The 18,418-nt window shown below is 49.0% G+C and overlaps 1 protein-coding gene across 2 annotated transcripts; it reads left to right on the top strand.

The window, feature by feature from the left end:
• The first annotated feature begins 313 nt into the window (after positions 1-313).
• ZER1 (zyg-11 related cell cycle regulator) lies at positions 314-17,111 on the top strand. Of its 2 annotated transcripts, none has more exons than XM_075578610.1 (16): positions 314-417; positions 3,446-3,709; positions 4,094-4,244; positions 6,145-6,584; positions 7,524-7,700; positions 8,154-8,268; positions 9,908-10,054; positions 10,624-10,797; positions 11,246-11,461; positions 11,627-11,668; positions 12,244-12,363; positions 12,482-12,597; positions 12,686-12,874; positions 13,087-13,184; positions 13,480-13,582; positions 14,343-17,111. In XM_075578610.1, the coding sequence occupies exons 2-16, from the start codon at positions 3,552-3,554 to the stop codon at positions 14,398-14,400; spliced, it is 2,304 nt and encodes a 767-aa protein (XP_075434725.1). In that variant the 5' UTR covers positions 314-417; positions 3,446-3,551; the 3' UTR covers positions 14,401-17,111. The 2 variants fall into 2 exon arrangements, with proteins under 2 accessions (XP_075434725.1, XP_075434724.1); XM_075578609.1 differs by having other exon boundaries at positions 344-487.
• The last annotated feature ends 1,307 nt before the right edge of the window (positions 17,112-18,418 follow it).

The raw sequence follows: 18,418 nt of genomic DNA, 5'->3' as shown, positions 1-18,418 counted from the left end.
TTACGGTAAACACTAAGGGGTCATAGTGTACATTAAGGAGTGGTGTACTTTAAGGGGTTATAGTGTACTTTAAGGGGTTATAGTGTACTTAAAGGGGTTATAGTGCACTTTAAAGTGCTATAGTGTAGTTTAAGGGTTAAGGTATACTGATAATCTGGAGATTTTAAAAGGTTTCAGTGCCCACTTAGAAGCAGGCAATAACCCTCTCTTCTCCCCTAATTAGTGAGGATAACCAGTACGGAAGAAGCATTGGGTTGCAGTTTTGCTTTTGTAAGGTCGGAACCCTCATGCCGCGCGTTGAAGTTTCCGCCCGGCGTGTTGTTATGGCCAAAGCGGTTCGGTTGCTAGGTGACCGCCCGGAAGTGACGGCGAATTTGTTGACAGCGGGAGGATGTACCGTAAGGAGGAGGAACGTCTGTAAGTGCGGCCCGGACCAGAACCGAGTCAGGCCGAACCGGGGGGCAGAAGGGCGCGGGGGTCGGGACAGGTAGGGAGCCTAACCGGCATTACAGGGGGACAGCCCGGGCTGCTCGGTGTGAGAGGGAAGAGGCACCGGCCCTCAGTGACATCTTATAGGGCGAGATCATGTTCCACTATAGGGGGACCCTATACATTGTATGAAGTGTTACACTGTTATTAGACAGGGGGGCTCTATACATTATATGAAGTGTTACACTTATTAGACAGGGGGGCTCTATACATTATATGAAGTGTTACACTGTTATTAGACAGGGGGGCTCTATACATTATATGAAGTGTTACACTTATTAGACAGGGGGGCTCTATACATTATATGAAGTGTTACACTGTTATTAGACAGGGGGGCTCTATACATTATATGAAGTGTTACAATTATTAGACGGGGGCTCTATACATCATATGAAGTGTTGCAATGTTATTAGACAGGGTGACACTCTACATTATATGAAGTGTTATTCTGTTATTAAGGAGGGTGACACTATACATTATATGAAGTGTTACACTGTTATTAGATAGGGTGACACTATACATTATTTGGAGGTTTACACTGTTAGGGTGACTATCTTTTGTTGGGTGAAACAATATAATGCTATGGAGTGTTACACAGTCATTTATCTGTAGGATAATACAGTGTGACTGCATGGGAAGTCTTTATATGGTAAAACAATATTATATTATGGCATTTCATTGTCATTCTATAGAATTACACAACATAACCCTATGGAATATCTCAATATAAATGTATGGGATGTTATCCTGTTATTCCATAGAATGATACAATGCCCTTTTATGGACTGTTACAGTGACATTTAATGGGATACGGCTCTTTCATTTTTATAATGCCATATAATGTTATTGCCATTCTATAGGATTATACAATATTTAATGGGGTATTGTACTTCCATTGTGCAGGATGAAACAATAGTTTTCCATGCATGGTAAAATGTTATGTTGCAAGGAGAAGCATTGGTTTTATGAGTTATGTTTTAGTATTATCCTAAGTGATGTCACAATGCCGCTTCCAAGCCATTAAGGACCTTATTGACTAAGCTCTGCTATTCCATAAGAAAGCGGTGTGCAAACTGGGGAGCAGAAGATTGTTCAGTGGGGGCGCAGCGGTTTCAGAGGCCCCGCGCTCTTCCCCCAAGGCATTCAAATTAATGCCCAGGGGATCGCGTGATGCCTCTTCGGCGAGGTGTCGTCATGTCAACGCGCCGTCAAATGACGCCGTGGGGTCATGTGATGTCACGTTGGCCTGGCAACGTGACATCACGTGACCCCGCTGCGTCATTTGCCGCCGGAGAGCAGGTAAAGGAGGGGGCGCACGCTGGAAAGATTGCGTACCGCTGCCATAAGACACCTTGCAGATCACTCACATGGTCTGCAAAGTGTCTTCTGCCACCTGTAGGTGTCTTATGGAAGAGCACTGTTTAGTAAAAATGGCCCTAACGCTTGATAGCAATAAACAGAAGAGTCTTCAACAACCCATAAAAGAAGCATCAGAAGTGCCACATAATCTGTCATTGGAACTCAGATCATATTTATTGTGGATGGCAGACGACTAGAAATACAAAATGTAACAGTAGGGAAGGAACACTGCCGCCCCCTCCCCCGCCCCCCTTGTTTTCTATCCATGGGATCACTGCAGACCACTCCTTGTAGCAAAAGAGGTTAAAGATCATTACCAGCTCCTTATGTCCTTTAGAAAAGCCACTTTATCTCATTGTGACTCAGACAGTAGAGATTGTAAAGTCTTCAGTGCAGGGTCAGTATGTCTGTCCTCATCCATCATGGGAAACTGAGTGTTTATTAGAATCATGCAAAGGAAAGGGGAAAGGTACCCCGCATCAGCCTCATAGTAATGGAATCAATGATAATTCACAGTGGTGCAAATAGGGATATATACTAGTAGACAAACAAGTGCATTCATTAGGGAACTTTTCTGTCTGTCTACCTGTTTATTAGCATCACAAGTTTCACTGGCCGAATTGCTTCGGAAACAGATGTGAGGTGGAAGTTTCCAATTCTTTCCCATTATTCGTTGAGCAAGTAAAGCAAGAAAGTAGCACAGGGATCACCCACAAGTCCTGCAGGTCCATGTTTCTTGGAGCAACTTCTCAATTGAGATCCTCAGTTGAATTTCAAAGGCTCTTAACCCTTTTACTTTGCAATAAGTTGCCTGCCCTGCTGGCAGTGAAAAGGTTAAGTAGCTTAGGTTTGTCACAACGTGTGACGTGTTGTCGATGGAGTGTCGGGGTTTCCCATCCCTAAAATGTGTCCAGGAAGGGTTCAACGTGATCTATGTTTACATTATTGTCACTTGGCACCTGTCGGAGATGAAGGCGGGTGCCACAGGAAGTACATTCCCTGTGCTTAAGCATATAAGTATAGGTGGATAAGGAAGCATGGCGCATTAAGTTTATACATAGGAGATATTCTCTGAAGTATAGAGCATTGGCTATACATGCAGTATACATATCCATGTGAAAGCATTAAGGAGGGGCACAAGATTACCTCACTGTGTATTGCAGTACAGAAGGGTGTATGGGTATCTTTATTACATGTGTAGATCTGTGTGTATTGATGTGTATATCAATGAGTGTTACTGTATTTCTAGGTGTGGTTAAGAGCATCAGGTTCTAGCATTGGGTGTCCGTTATATATGACTGAGGGCCCCATTCACATGTTCACAGCCGGGAGGACCAGTAATGTATTAGTCTACAATGTGCATTTTCCCTTTTATTGCCCTTCACTAAAATGTGCACATTTGTGCCTCCAAAATACCCATCCTGTGGGACTCTGAGGTGAAAGAATAATAATGATAATAACAGGATACTATGAGTCCCAGGCACATTACACCTCCTGGCATCTGAAACATTATTTGGTGGAGTCACATTGTTCAGGACTCTTCTTGCCTCCCTCACTTATTACAGATGATGGTAAAGGTTTCTTCTTTCCCTGCCAGAGAGCTGCTCCCCTGATGTCCCAGGAAGACTAACCAAGAGGAGGGTGACCTTCCGTTTGGGGCCCTCTCTACTCCCGTCACCCTGCCTCCCCAACTCGGCTCCAAGATGGCATCGGACAGCCCAGAGTCGCTAATGACCATCTGCACTGACTTTTGCCTCCGAAACCTCGAGGGGACACTCTGCTACCTCCTAGACAATGAAATCCTGCGTTTGCATCCAGACATCTTCCTGCCCAGCGAGATATGCGACAGGCTGGTGAATGAGTACGTGAAGACACACAAAGTGGGGTTAGGGGAGGGTGGAAAGGTGCTGAGATGTCAGACAAGGTATTGACATGAGGGACAGGAATTAATTCCCAAACCATTTAGAGTTCATGAAGATGAACATGCAGCACAAATCTATTCTAAGTATCTCTGTGTTCTTTCAACTTCACACTAGTGAGTTACCAGCAAGGGATGTCATCATAAACATACAGTATGTGCAGCTGAGGGCTTTAAATATAATGTAGTGCATAGCACATGGCTCCAAGCTCTTCTGTCTCTGCTTCTGGTTGGTTGTTGGAGGGGCAGCAGGTGTTGGGGTGTTGATACAGACAGAACCCGTTGGGGGTCTAATTCCCTGCTGACCCTCGGATGTGCTGATCTCAGGTACATTGAACTGGTGAATGCAGACAGCAGCTTTGAACCCCATGAGAGCTTCTTCACCCTGTTCTCGGAGCCCCAGAGCACCCGTCTTACCCGTCTGCACCTGCGAGAGGACATCGTCCAGGACCAAGATCTGGAAGCCATACGGAAACAAGTGAGCAAAGCATGGCGGTGGCAATGTGCGTGTTTGGGGGCGTGTTCTGAGTGCTGTCTACAGAAACATTGTGCGGGAACGGTTATTAGGAATAGTGTGGCGCTGCAGTCTGATGTATAGAAGGAAATGCCAACACATGTCCATTATAGGACTAACAGTTTCTTCAAAGAGCAGGTCTCCTCTAGGACAGAGATACAAAGCAGCGCTCTACTCACAGGCTCATAATCAGGTTCTCCATTGTTATATGTGACAGCCAAGACAACGTTTCAGGTCCCATATGGACCTGTCATCATCATTATAGGACTATAAATAAATCTATATATGTATATAAGATATCAGGAGGAAGAACAATATAAATTCAAGCTAAAAGGTGTTTTTTTTTTTTTTCCTTTGAAAAAGGTACATTTTCTGTATTAAAATTCACTTTTTTTTTACAGATAACATTTTTATGTTGAGCCAGTCCAGAGATGGAGACAAGTAAAGCCAGAATATCTCCATATAAGTGTAGTTAGTAAGTAGGGTTCTATCCGCCTTAGGTACCAGATGTTAGTTAGGGTCTCTGTCTCTCTTGTCCCTGGGCAGCGGCTCCTATAAGCAGCCTGGTGAGTGCTCCAGGTGGATATTGTTGTGCAGAAGAGGTGGAAGAGCGGCTGCGGGTGGCTGCATTGTAAAAGTGAAGCTAATGACCGCTGTCAGGGCTCGGATATAGTGGGCGCACGCAACGGAGCGCATGGCATCGCGCGCTTTTCGGCCGAGCGATCTGTGGCCTGACATCCACAGTGACGCTGAGGCTTGGCTGTGACGTCACGAGGCTGGTTCGCCCTCATTGGCTGAACCGCTCATGTGACCCGGGAGTCGCCCGCCAAAATTCAAATTTTTTTTTTTGTCGGCTTAAAATTCTGCCTTGCCGTCGCTCTTCATCGTGCGCTCGCGCTCACTATGGCCGGCCTTATAGAGCTCACACTATGGATGCAGCCTAGGCCACGCAGGCCGCATCTCTATGAGACAGGCCATAGAGCACGCAATGACGCGCGGCGGCGTTTTCAGCAGACAAGGGAATTTGTATTTGTGGCGCCACGGCCGGGGCACGAGAGCGGTTCAGCCAATGAGGACGAGCTAGCCTCGTGATGTCACGGCCACGCCTCCCTGTTGCTGTAGATCTCAGGCCATAGATTGCTGGCTGACAGGCACGCGACGCCATGCGCTCCGTTGCGTGCCCACTATATCCGAGACGTAAGCGAGCTGGCAGTGCTGATTGCTCTGTAATACGGTGAATGTTGCTGTTTGAGCTGTGACCTCTGACCCGGAGTATCTCTGTGACCTTTGGCCAGGAGCATCTCTGTGACCTCTGGCCCGGAGTATCTCTGTGACCTCTGGCCCAGAGCCTCTCTGTGACCTCTGGCCCAGAGCATCTCTGTGACCTCTGGCCCAGAGCATCTCTGTGACCTCTGGCCCAGGGCATCTGTGACCTCTGGCCCGGAGCATCTCTGTGACCTCTGACCCGGAGCATCTCTGTGACCTTTGGCCCGGAGCATCTCTGTGAGAAGCTTTGTCAATGGGTTTCACACTATTGTGGGATAGTGTAGAGCAGGGGTCTCAAACTCCGTGCTCAAGGGCCACCAACAGGCCAGCTTTTATGGATATACCTGCTTCAGCACAGATGGCTCAATCAGTGGCTCAGTCTTCAACTGCACCACCTGTGCTGAAGCAGGGATATCCATAAAAGCTGGCCTGTTGACGGCCCTTGAGGACGGATTTTGAGACCCCTGGTGTAGATCGAGCACTACCACAAAGACACTTCCATTGGCTGGAATTGGAGTCTCCATGCTGTAGTGCCTGATCGGCACTATCCCAGTTTAATGAATAACTTCCTGTGAGTCCATCTCCTCAAACCCTTCAGGACCTGGTTGAGCTTTACCTTACTAACTGCGAGAGGCTGACGGCCAAGAGCCTGCAGACCCTGGGAAGCTTCAGCCCCACCCTGGTGTCCCTCAGCCTCTTCGGCTGCAGCAACATCTTCTTCGAGGAGGAGAACCTGGGGGGCTACGACGAGAACGACTGCCTGGTGAACCCCACCCGCCAGGTTCTGGTCCGGGACTTCACCTTCCAAGGTTTCCAGCACTTGCGTTTCCTGAACCTTGGCCTCATCACCAAAGGGGTGGACGTGGAGCTGCTGCTGCGACCTCTGACCTGCCTGAAAGCCCTGAACCTGTCGGGAATCCAGCTGAATGACGTGGGCTTCCTGACACAGTGGAAGGACAGTCTGGTGTCCCTGGTGCTGTACAACATGGATCTGTCCGAGGAGCACATCCGGGTCATTGTGCAGCTGAGCAAACTCAGGTCAGTCTTGTGGTGGGGAGGTGGTGGAAATCTTTTAATAGACACATGTTATTGTATATTCTGTAACCCCGGCTGTGCTGCAAAGCGGTGTCATGCGGCAGGCAGAGGCTTCTAGGGGTTCATGTTAACATGGATAAGAAGTAAAGAGTGACACTGTGTGCTCATTTGCATGTCATGGCCCAGAATCCCTGGCTGTAGTGGAAGCGCTGTATGCTAAGAGATAATGGGGAAAGGCAGACCTGTATGAGACGTGAATGAAGTGGTATTTATTTGTGTTGTACACTGTATATATTAATACGTGTGTGTGTGTGTGTGTGTGTGTGTGTGTGTGTGTGTGTGTGTGTGTGTGTGTGTGTGTGTGTGTACAGTAGGACCCCACTCATACGGCGGGTTCCGTTCTAGGCCGCTGCCGGGAAGCGGAAGATAGCATTTGCTCTGTCCACCGGTGATTTTTCGTCTTTCCTTCCCCTTCTGCACCTGTGCGACCCCAGCCGTCCCCCTTCTGCTCCTGTGCGACCTCAATCATCCCCCTTGTGCGCATGCGCAGACATGGCGGCCCCCTTCTCGGTACCGCCGTATTGGTGGATCGCCCTACTGTATATATGTGTTGCCTTTGTACTAAGTGTTGTACATGGAATTTTTCCCCAAAGAGCTTACATTCTAATTTTGGTGGGAGATTAACTTGTCCACTTCGATTTAAAAGTTTATTTTAGGACTTGTACTTGTGTGCACCTCCTTTCCATTTCTATTCCCTCACATTCAGCTATGAAGAATGAGCAAAAATAATGATTACGGTGGTCTACTGTAGCATTGTCTCCCTATCCCCCCTCTCCATGACCATCCACTTACTATGTCTCTCTCTGTCCCCTTCCCGCCTCCCCTCCTCTCACTCTTCCTCCTCTCCCCCTCCCTCCTCTTCTCCTCCCTCCTCTCCCACAGGCACCTGGATATCTCCCGGGACAGGTTGTCCACTTACTACAAGTTCAAGCTGACCCGCAAAGTGCTGGGCCTGTTTGTGCAGAACCTGGAGGACCTCGTCTCTTTGGATATATCTGGTCACATGATGTTGGAGAACTGTGCCATCTCCAAAATGGAAGAGGAGCTGGGTCCTCCCAGGTCTGAGCAGCAGGGGGGGCTGTGAGGGGGTGGGTGGCTGGGAAGGGGGGGTTGTGTGTAGCATTAATCTTGAAAGTATTAAGCTGAATATAGCGCATGCAGTTTTGATAGAACAGTGATGTTGGAGTGGGTCAGACTTCATTCCCATTTGTTTGTCATTGAAAGCGTTGTGGTTACATGGCACAGCTTCCAAGCAGAGGTTATGATAGCGAAGCATTAAAGCAGGACCAACAGGTCAGGTTTTAAGGCTATCTCAGCTGCAGCACAGGTGGCTCAATCACTGATTGAGCTACCTGTGCTGAAGAAGAGATAAACTTAAAACCTGACCTGTTGGTGGCGCTTGAGTACTGGAGTTGGCCACTCCTGCTTTTAAGGGATATAAGAAATAGTAGTGAAATGCTGCCCATGTTCTGTGTAACGATGCTGAGGGTGTAAAGTCATTTCTCCCTGTAGTAACGATCCCTGTAAGAGCAGCATCACTCCGTTCCGAGCGTTGAAGAGGCCTCTGCAGTTCCTGGGCCTGTTTGAAACGTCCCTCTGCCGCCTGACACACATCCCCGCCTACAAAGTAAGAGTCCCGCTCCGTACTCTGCCGCCTGACACACACCTTTTCAGAATATAAGTTATTGTATTGTATGTCTTTATTTATATAGCGCCATAAATGTACATAGCGCTTCACAGTAGTAATACATATCATATAAATAACAAATAATATAAATAACAGATCATGGGAATAAGTGCTTCAGACATAAAAGTAACATTAAGGAAGGAGTCCCTGCTCCGAGGAGCTTACAATCTAATTGGTAGGTAGGGAGAACGTACAGAGACAGTAGGAGGGGATTCTAGTAAGTGCGTCTGCAGGGGGCCAAGCTTTATGTATCATGTGTCCATGATGATCCAGTGCTATTCATAGTTAAAGTTATGGCATAGTAATACAATGTATGGGAAAGAGAGGTTTGAAACTGGGAAAGACAAATCTTATCTCTAACATATACATCCTGTCATTGGGTTTCAAGCTGCCCTAAAATCCTTCATGAGAAAACCAACTTATAAGGAAACATTTTAACCAATTGTGTGCTGAATGTATATATTGCTATCCTACTTAATATAGATAATATATATAAAAAATAATATATATCACGGTGCAGGGAGAATAGGGCTGACTCCCTGCGCGGTGCAGGATACATTATGCTGACTCCCTGCGCGGTGCGGGAAGAGTAGGGCTGACTCCGTGCGGGGTGCAGGGAGAGTAGGGTTGACTCCGTGCGGGGTACAGGGAGAGTAGGGCTGACTCCGTGCGGGGTGCAGGGAGAGTAGGGTTGACTCCGTGCGGGGTACAGGGAGAGAAGGGCTGACTCCGTGCGGGGTGCAGGGAGAGTAGGGCCGACTCCCTGTGCGGTGCAGGATACATTATGCTGACTCCCTGCGCGGTGTGGGAAGATTAGGGCAGACTCCCTGCGCGGTGCAGGATACATTATGCTGACTCCCTGCGGGGTGCAGGGAGAGTAGGGCTGACTCCCTGCGCGGTGCAGGATACATTATGCTGACTCCCTGCGAGGTGCAGGGAGAGTAGGGCTGACTCCCTGCGCGGTGCGGGAAGAGTAGGGCTGACTCCCTGCGGGGTGCAGGGAGAGTAGGGCTGACTCCCTGCGGGGTGCAGGGAGAGTAGGGCTGACTCCCTGCGGGGTGCAGGGAGAGTAGGGCTGACTCCCTGCGGGGTGCAGGGAGAGTAGGGCTGACTCCCTGCGGGGTGCAGGGAGAGTAGGGCTGACTCCCTGCGGGGTGCAGAGAGAGTAGGGCTGACTCCCTGCGGGGTGCAGGGAGAGTAGGGCTGACTCCCTGCGGGGTGCAGGGAGTGTAGGGCTGACTCCCTGCGGGGTGCGGGAAGAGTAGGGCTGACTCCGTGCGGGGTGCAGGGAGAGTAGGGCTGACTCCCTGCGGGGTGCAGGGAGAGTAGGGCTGACTCCCTGCGGGGTGCCGGGAGAGTAGGGCTGACTCCCTGCGGGGTGCGGGAAGAGTAGGGCTGACTCCCTGCGGGGTGCAGGGAGAGTAGGGCTGACTCCCTGCGGGGTGCAGGGAGAGTAGGGCTGACTCCCTGCGGGGTGCAGGGAGAGTAGGGCTGACTCCCTGCGGGGTGCAGGGAGAGTAGGGCTGACTCCCTGCGGGGTGCAGGAAGAGTAGGGCTGACTCCGTGGTCCCTCTCACAGGTGAGCGGAGACAAGAATGAGCAGCAGGTGCTGAACGCCATTGAATCGCACACAGAGCATCGTCCTGAGATAACCTCCCGTGCCATCAACCTCCTCTTCGACATCGCCCGCATTGAGCGCTGCAACCAGCCACTGCGAGCCCTGCAAGTAAGGACTGGGCGTAGTACTTGTATGGTTATATTGACCCTTTCAGTGCCAGAGAGGCCAGCAAAGCATTACAAAGTGTACTGTAGGGACTTGCGGAATGGGACATTTGCCCACCCAACCCCCCGGCGATTGGCCGCAGGGGGACCCTCCGCCGCCGGCCGCTTCTACTGTAAGGTCAATTTTAGGGTAGTGGGTTAGTTTTAGGGTAGGAGGTTAACTTTAGGGGTTTTAGCGGTCCGGGTTATAAGGTTTTTAGGCTAGGGTGTAGCGTTAGTATTGGGGTTTAACATTAGTGGGTTATAGGGTAAGGGTCAGGTTAGAGACTTCGCTTAGCGGCCGGCGGGAGGTCACTTTCTTGAGACGCCAGCTGAGATTTGGTCGCAGTGAAAGGTCTTAGACCGAGGCACTGGAGGCCGGTTTATGAAGTGAATAGGCCATTCTTTCTGCAGAGCGCTGCCTGGTATATAGGGCCGCGAGTAAATACTTGGCCTCTGCCCTCTCCCTTAGCACAGGTTTCTGTATCGGAGGGGGTCGTTGCCATCATTGTGACCCTGTCCATCTCCCCGCAGGTGGTGATCGCTGCTCTGAAGTGTCACAAGTATGACAAGACGATCCAGGTGACGGGGAGCGCCGCCCTGTTCTACCTGACCAATTCCGACTACCGCAGCGAGCAGAGCATTCGGCTCAGGCGGCAGGTCATCCAGGCGGTGCTGAATGGCATGGAGTCGTACCAGGAGGTGACGGTAAGCCGCTGCGCTGAGGCTAAAGCTGGCCTTTCTACGCGCGTATACAACAGTGACACCATATGACCCCGGAGTCACGGATTACAGCACACGGATTACAGCACACGATTGCTTCTTTCTCCTGAACAGTTTGTTCCCTGGGTACATGATCATCTAATTCGGGGGCGGACAACTCCAGTCCCCAAGGGCCACCAACAGGTCTACTTTTAAGGGTATCCCTGCTTCAGCACAGGTGACTCAATCAGCAACAGTTTCAGCACAGGTGGCTCAGCCTTCGACTGATTGTGCTGAAGCAGGGATATCCTTAAAACCTGAGGCCAGCCCTGATCTAATTACTTAACACCCATCCGTGGGTGTGTAAAATCTGAAGTGTGTCCTTTGGAGAGGAGCTCCCCATACTTGTCACCTGCCCCAGGCAGTGGGACTGAGGTCTTTCCCCCTTTCTCAGGTGCAGAGAAACTGCTGCCTGACACTGTGTAACTTCAGCATCCCAGAAGAGCTGGAGTTCCAGTACCGACGGGTGAACGAGCTGCTGCTGAACATCCTGATCCCAACACGGCAAGACGAGTCCATACAGCGCATCGCTGTGCACCTCTGCAACGCCCTCGTGTGCCAGGTGGACAATGACCACAAGGAGGCGGTGGGCAAGATGGGTTTTGTCATGGTAAGCACATGCAATGACGCCCGCCACATGCACACCTCCAGCATTGTAACATTATTCAGTGATCACAACGTTTCATTGTATGTTACTATGTAACGATGTCATTGTGCTGTGTACAGAGCGGCCGCGGGGCAGAACCCATTCACCTATCTCTCTGCTCCTCCGCAGACCATGCTGAAGCTGATACAGAAGAAACTGCAGGATAAAACGGTAAGTATTCAGTCTCCTACATCGCTGAGCTGAGCCAGCCGCCGCGGACTGCAGAACGGACACAACATTAAGCGACATAGCGGCGACTGTCCATCTCCTCGTTTTTAGTGACTCCCTCCTCTTTTCTACCTCACAATGGCCAACTCCAGTCCTCACGGGCCACCAAGAGGTTAGTTTTTCAGGATATCCATGCTTCAGCACAGGTGGCTCTTATACTGAGCCACTGATTGTGCTGAAGCTGGGATATCCTTATAACCTGAGTTGTTGGTGCCCCTTGAGGACTGGAGTTGGCCGCCCCCGATCTACCTTGTTAGCTTTTTATTTTTTCCCCCTCTCTTCAATTAGAGCTCAGTAAAGTCATTAAACTCAGTCACTATGTAGCAATTACCAGTCATGAATGATTGGGAGGTTGGTGAGGTGCTTCACTTGTGGCAGGTTGGGACAAACACTGTCTCTTCTACAGATGTCTGTGCTGCCGTCCCCTGTATCAACAAAGTGTTTTCCCTGCGTGGTTGTTCTTGTGATAAGTAGGGTGACTGCGGCCCTCTGATCCTCTCTCCTTCCCTCCCTGGCAGTGTGACCAGGTGATGGAGTTCTCCTGGAGCGCCTTGTGGAACATCACAGACGAGACTCCAGATAACTGCGAGATGTTTCTCAACTACAGCGGCATGAAGCTGTTCCTGGAGTGCCTGAAGGTAAGGGGTCCGGATACATTACAGGGGTCCTTCGCTGGGTGTCTCATGTCGGTTCTGCAGCAGTGGAACGTAGACCACCCGGCGCTGTCACAGCTTCTGTCTCCCTATTAACCTCCAGGAATTCCCAGAGAAGCAGGAACTTCACCGCAACATGCTGGGGCTTCTGGGAAATGTGGCAGAAGTGCAGGAGCTCCGCAAACAGCTGAAAACATCGCAGTTCGTCAGTGTTTTCAGGTGCGTGCTCGGCGTTGGCAGAGTTTTTTTTTTTAATGGTTTGAATGTCACGTCGCTCGGCTGATCTGTGGTGTTCTGCTCTGCGCAGTAACCTCTTGGAGAGTAAAGCGGATGGGATCGAGGTATCGTACAATGCCTGCGGGGTGCTCTCCCACATCATGCACGACGGCCCCGTCGCCTGGTTCATCGAGGAGCCGACCCGCCAGCAGGTGGAGGAGCGCATGTGGAAGGCCATCCAAAGCTGGGATATCAACGCCAGGAGGAACATAAACTACAGGTCACACAAAGACAGAGGCGTTTTATAATCTGTGCGACTGATTTCTTGTATTCTGCTATTAGTATCTATGGGCTGAAAATCCAAGGAGACCTTTGAAAAGAGTTAGTGTTCGGCAGAAAGCATTGTCGCCTTTCCATCCCAATCTGATGTATTGGTCTTTCCTCTGACTCGGTGAAGCAGGAGTTGCACCTGACCGCTTGTTTCCCATGCAGGTCATTTGAGCCAATTCTGCGGCTTCTCCCTCAGAGAATCTCCCCGGTCAGCCAGCACTGGGCCACGTGGGCCCTGTATAACCTCGTGTCCGTGTACCGTGAGTATCGCACCCGGAAGGGCAATGAGTATGCATCCTCGGGGGAGGTGACCGTGTGCCTGGGCTTTGCCGGAGCTAACATCATCAGCTGGGAAAACGAGGGTCAATCCCCAATTGCACGCGCCACGCACAGAGGGCGCTTCATCTCAAACGTTAGAAGTTCCTTCAGTACCAGACTGACACCATTATATAGCCTCCACTCAGTACCTGAGGGAGGAGTACCTGGTACCTTCAGTCCCCTCTCATATTAGACCAGCCTTTACTGCTCTGTCTAAAGCTCCCATCTCCCTTCTAGCGGACAAGTACTGCCCCCTGCTCATCAAGGAAGGAGGTCTGCCCCTCCTGATAGACGTGGTCAGCATGCCTTCTAGCCACGAGGAAACCAAGGAGATGGCCAGGTAAAGCCCAAAGGCTTCTATTCAAAATCCCGCAAAGCCTCTTCCCTGTGCCGGAGAAGAGCTGAGCTCCATTCAGACGAATAGGACTTCAGTCTTCTCCAGCATATTAAGTTGTGGCCACCGTTGGAATGTATGTAGAAACGTGACATTTTCAATCAATTGCAGTTCTACTTCTCTGGTCCTTATGCAGCCGCCTCGAGGTGCAATCTTGTAGCATGTTTCTGGCCGCCTCCAAGGCCAAAGAGTTATTACTAAGTGCAAATGTATGTATAGCTTTAATTTATATAGCACCACCCATGCACATAGCGCTTCAATAACGGAACGCACAAAATATCATGGAATACAGTGGAAGTGGCCAGCTAGTAATTGAACCAGAAAAAGTTCAGTCGTGTCCGATGATCATCCTGCGATGTGGTGAAAATGGTGTATGTGTTTGCTGTAATGGGTTAACCCAGGGGCGCTCAACTCTAGTCCTCCCCCCGCCCCCCCAAACAGGTCATGTTTTCAGGATATCCCTGCTTCAGCACAAGTGGTGCAGTCTTCGACTGAGCCTCTGATTGTGCCACCTGTGCTGAAGCAGGTACTGAATGAGCCACCTGTGCTGAATATGGGATATCCTGAAAACCTGACCTGTTTGGGAGGGGGGGGGGGCAAGGGGAAAGAATATTTCAAGCAACAGCATTTTGTAGGCACAATGAAAGGAACATTTCGTGCCGTGTTTTTCTTTTTAATGAACATTTTTTTCCCCCTCTCTCCCCAGGAAAGTGCTGGAGCTGTGCGGTAATTACAATGACGAGAGCATGGACACGTTATTATAAAGAGGAGAGAGAGCGTGCCAGACCGGACTCTTCTCTGCTAATCTTCACAGGGAAACGTTGTATCCAGCCCTAACGTTCCAGGTTACCCTGTGGGCACTGCACCACCGGACCGGGGGGTGGGGGGAGGGGGAGGACTTATCTGCACAAGAAAGTCTTGTTATTCGTGGTTTATTTTTGGTTGATTTGGTATAAATATGAGTGTGATATCTGTAGAAAAACAAACAAACCATGACAACGAAAATGAAATGCGCTTCCAGTGATCTGCTTCTGATCTTGTCTAGATTCCCCACAGCGCTGCTGTGCGGAGACCTCAGACTTCCCTGGCAGCCTGGGTATGGATGGGCAATAAGGCACTTTAGCAGTTGTGTTGCACACACATTACACAAAAGCTGGCCATTAAGTTCTTTGCTGTCAGAGGGGAACCTGCAACGTTCCATGGTCAGTCTGGCAGCAATGGGATAAAGAGATGTCTGGGATATGTATATATTATTCCAGGCTGAAAGGCAATCCCTTCACACATTCGTCGCGGGCCTGTTCTCACCGTCATTAGGTTAACAAAAGTGATTTACTAAAAATATTAGCACAACCGCAGTAAGGTTGTTAAACGTGGGGGTCTAACTGTATCACAAACAGATAACCTGTGGGGCACGGCTGAAGAAACTGAATGAACAGATAACACTGAACTTCTACAGTATCTCTCCGTTCACACTACAGCAGTGAGGAGACACTGCAGAGCCGCGTGTGTATGTCCGTCCCCCGCCTCACGTGTCTCCATGTGTAAATATACAGTGTTCAGCTAGTTCAGGCCTCTTCTTCCTGTTCCTGCCATGTACAATGAGGGATTCTGGGTCACTGCATTAGGAAGGGTCACCGCAGGAACAGACTCCGACGGAGCCGAAATCCTCTTGGCGGTCGTTGTTCTCTAAGCCAGCAGCGACTGCCCAGGAAAGGCACGAATACGCAGAGAAGTGCAGGTCTTGCCAGTCCGTGTCAGCAGCTGGAGACGCCGTTGAGCTGTTTCCAAGTGCAGTGTCAGGGATCAGTTCCAATCCAGGTCTGCATTTCTAGCGTCTGCTCTGTGCTTGCGTTTTATTTTTTTGCAGCACAGCACGTAGTGAAGACTAATTGTGCGTCGGTTGCCTAAAATGCTGGATTACCGGGGAGGGGGAGTAAAGATTTGCGTTTCCTTAATGACACGTTTTTACAGTGATACATATATCTCCATTCTCAGTGGAGGGCAAGTACAGACTACGGTATATAGTTGATTGTAACCCATTTGCTGCAAGGAAAGATGCAAGCAAAGGCTTTAACATCTTCACTGCCAGAGGAGTCTAAACCAGAATGCAAAGCAATGTGTTGTCCTCTTTGGCAACAAAGTTGTTCAGTGACGCTCCAGGTCACCGTGCCAAAGCAACTTTGGTTTGTCAAATGGGAGGAAGGCACAGCGCTTTGAACTATGACCTCCAGAGTGAGCTACATGTACGGCCATACAGGGCTTCTTCACAAAGCTGTGATAGATGCTGTAACCAAGGGGGGCCCAACTCCATTCCTCAAGGGCCACCAGCGGGTCAGGTTTTGAAGCTATCCCTGCTTCAGCACATGCAGCTCAGTCTGACTGCACCACCTGTGCTGAAGCAGGGATATTCTGAAAACTACCTGTTGGTGGCCCCTGGGGACTGGAGTTGGCCGCCCCTACTGTAACTCTTTCAGCACCAACGGGCTCAGCAATGCTTTGCTGGTCCCACTGCCTGTACACGGGTCAAAGTGAATAGCACACAGCGAACACGGCTTTGTAAATAAGACCACGTGTGTGAGACTGTGCCGCTTATATTTGTGAAGAATACTTGCTGAAGCAATATGACCGTAACGCTCTGCTATCCATTTCAAATCTGTAACTATGTATGTGTATAAATATATATATTTTTCTGTTTGATTCAATGTTTTAGACACCTCCTACCGGCTTACTTTCATCTTTTTTGTTTTTTTTCTGGCTTCCAATATATTTTGGGGTTTTATTTGTTTCCAAGTGTTCCTTAGGGAGACTGCACTGGCTTCTACCCTCACGGGGACAGAGGCTGCAAGGCCCAGCTATCAGAGGCTTTTACAACATGTGCTCACCTTAATATAGTGCCTGAGACGAAAACCTAAAGCGAGGCGATGGGACCGGCATTGCTATCCTGCGTTCCTTCCTCTTGGACTTTAACAGCCCTGGATAAGTATTTTGTAACCTGTTTTCTCCTGGAGTGGCCTGCAACTCATTGATCGGAAGTCATCCCCAGGGCCCCCCCAACAACTAAAGGTTCAACTTGTAAATGGGAACAAACACATTTGGGGAGGAGATTCTCTGGCAGTGAAAGAGGATCCAGCGTCCTGTCTCTTGCTGTCTTTTTTTGTTGTGTCTTTGCACCGATCCCACTCGCTCCCTACTGTACTGTACCCCCCTATTATGAACCAAACTCGTCAGAGGATATTTTCAATTTTATTCACAGTCCTCCCAAACTGAGTAAGGACTTTTACTGCCTGGAGGACGCCATTTTCATTTATGTGGGTGTTATTTTTTTGCATCAGGTCTCTGCGGCACCTGCAGGAATTAGGATGAGAGGGGCTGTGTTGATGCCTAGTGCAAGATAGCTGTGCAGTAACCCTGTGCATTGTGTTTTGTAAAAGGATTATCTTCTGAACTGCAAGTCAATAAAGTCCCATTAAAAGGAGCAGCTGTCTTTTATTGCTGGTATTTCATAGTATGTGATTTGTTCCGTTGGCTCACTTCTAAAAGAATGTATATAGTGACCAATGCCCTAAGCCAGGGGTGGCCAACTCCGGTCCTCAAGCCGCCCCCTCCAAACAGGTCACGTTTTCAGGAAATCCCAGCTTCAGCACAGGTGGCTCAGTCGAAGACTGAGATTGGGCCACCTGTGCTGAAGCAGGGATATCCTGAAAACCTGACCTGTTGAGGGGGATTGAGGACTGGAGTTGAGCCCCCTGCCGTAAGCGTCGCACAGTGCGTTTTAGCGGCAATATTGGCGCAGTGAAATTTCATGTTAAATGTTACTTGTGTGCGCATATGAATTAACCTGAAATGTCTCCATCTCCGCCTACAACGTAAACGTTTTGTTTTGTGTCGCACAGAGATGAGCCGCGCTAGGGGTACACATGTTAATGGTATCAACTACAAAAATGAATTTTTCTGTGCGGCAACTAAAGTATAAAGTGGCAAAATTGTCCCCCATGTTCAACTTTACACAAACCCTCAAAAATCCTGTTAATGGTGTTTGAGGAGAATTAAGTTGCTATGTATCAACCCAAAAATGTATTTGAGATAGCACGGATGTTTCATTTATATAGGTTTGCAAAATGTATTATTTTCAAGGTATGGGTATTATAGATACAGGAATACTACACTAATCATTTATTTATATTTACTAATACTCGTTATAAATGAGAAAATACGCCATTCTGTTTTTAGTTAAATCTTATCAAGTAAGTGTTCAAAATGAGACGATGTGTCAAAAATCATTTCAGACAACAATCTATGCGATGTATGAAGTCTTCATACAGTACTTCTAAATCTTTATAAAATGCATCATTTTACCTTTTAACATTTACATTTTGTCACACAAAATAATAGTTTCTGTCTCTATTTCTCGTGTGTGTGTGTGTGTGTGTGTGTGTGTGTGTGTGTGTGTGTGTGTCACCGTGTGTCACCTCTGGAGACAGGAGGCAAGGACATTTCACCAGCAGCAAAGGAAATGGTTTTTATAGTAAAGGCAGTTACAATGTACAATTTACTCCTGATAGAGACTGATGGCAGATATCTATTATATCTTTAAGAAAAGGTTGGACATCTTGTTAGAAATGAAAGGTACACGGGGATATACCAAATAAGTAAACACGGGAAGGATGTTAATCCGGGGAAATGCCAGACTTCAAGGGCCGCCAACAGGGCAGGTTTAAAGGATATCCCTGCTTCAGCACAGGTGGCTCAATCAGTGGCTCAGGCTGATCGAGCCACCTGTGC

Source organism: Ascaphus truei, chromosome 21, assembly GCF_040206685.1.
Source record: "Ascaphus truei isolate aAscTru1 chromosome 21, aAscTru1.hap1, whole genome shotgun sequence".
NCBI classification, from domain to species: domain Eukaryota; kingdom Metazoa; phylum Chordata; class Amphibia; order Anura; family Ascaphidae; genus Ascaphus; species Ascaphus truei.
The sequence above is the reverse complement of the archived record's forward strand: the minus strand, read 5'-3'. Positions and strand labels throughout refer to the sequence as shown.

Bases quoted from the DNA above. Each gene is read 5' to 3' on its own strand.
- ZER1 (XM_075578610.1), top strand. From the start codon at position 3,552: ATGGCATCGGACAGCCCAGAGTCGCTAATGACCATCTGCACTGACTTT. The intron at 7,701-8,153 runs GTCTGAGCAGCA...TTCTCCCTGTAG, and splicing joins GAGGAGCTGGGTCCTCCCAG to TAACGATCCCTGTAAGAGCA. The intron at 13,583-14,342 runs GTAAAGCCCAAA...CTCTCTCCCCAG, and splicing joins GAAACCAAGGAGATGGCCAG to GAAAGTGCTGGAGCTGTGCG.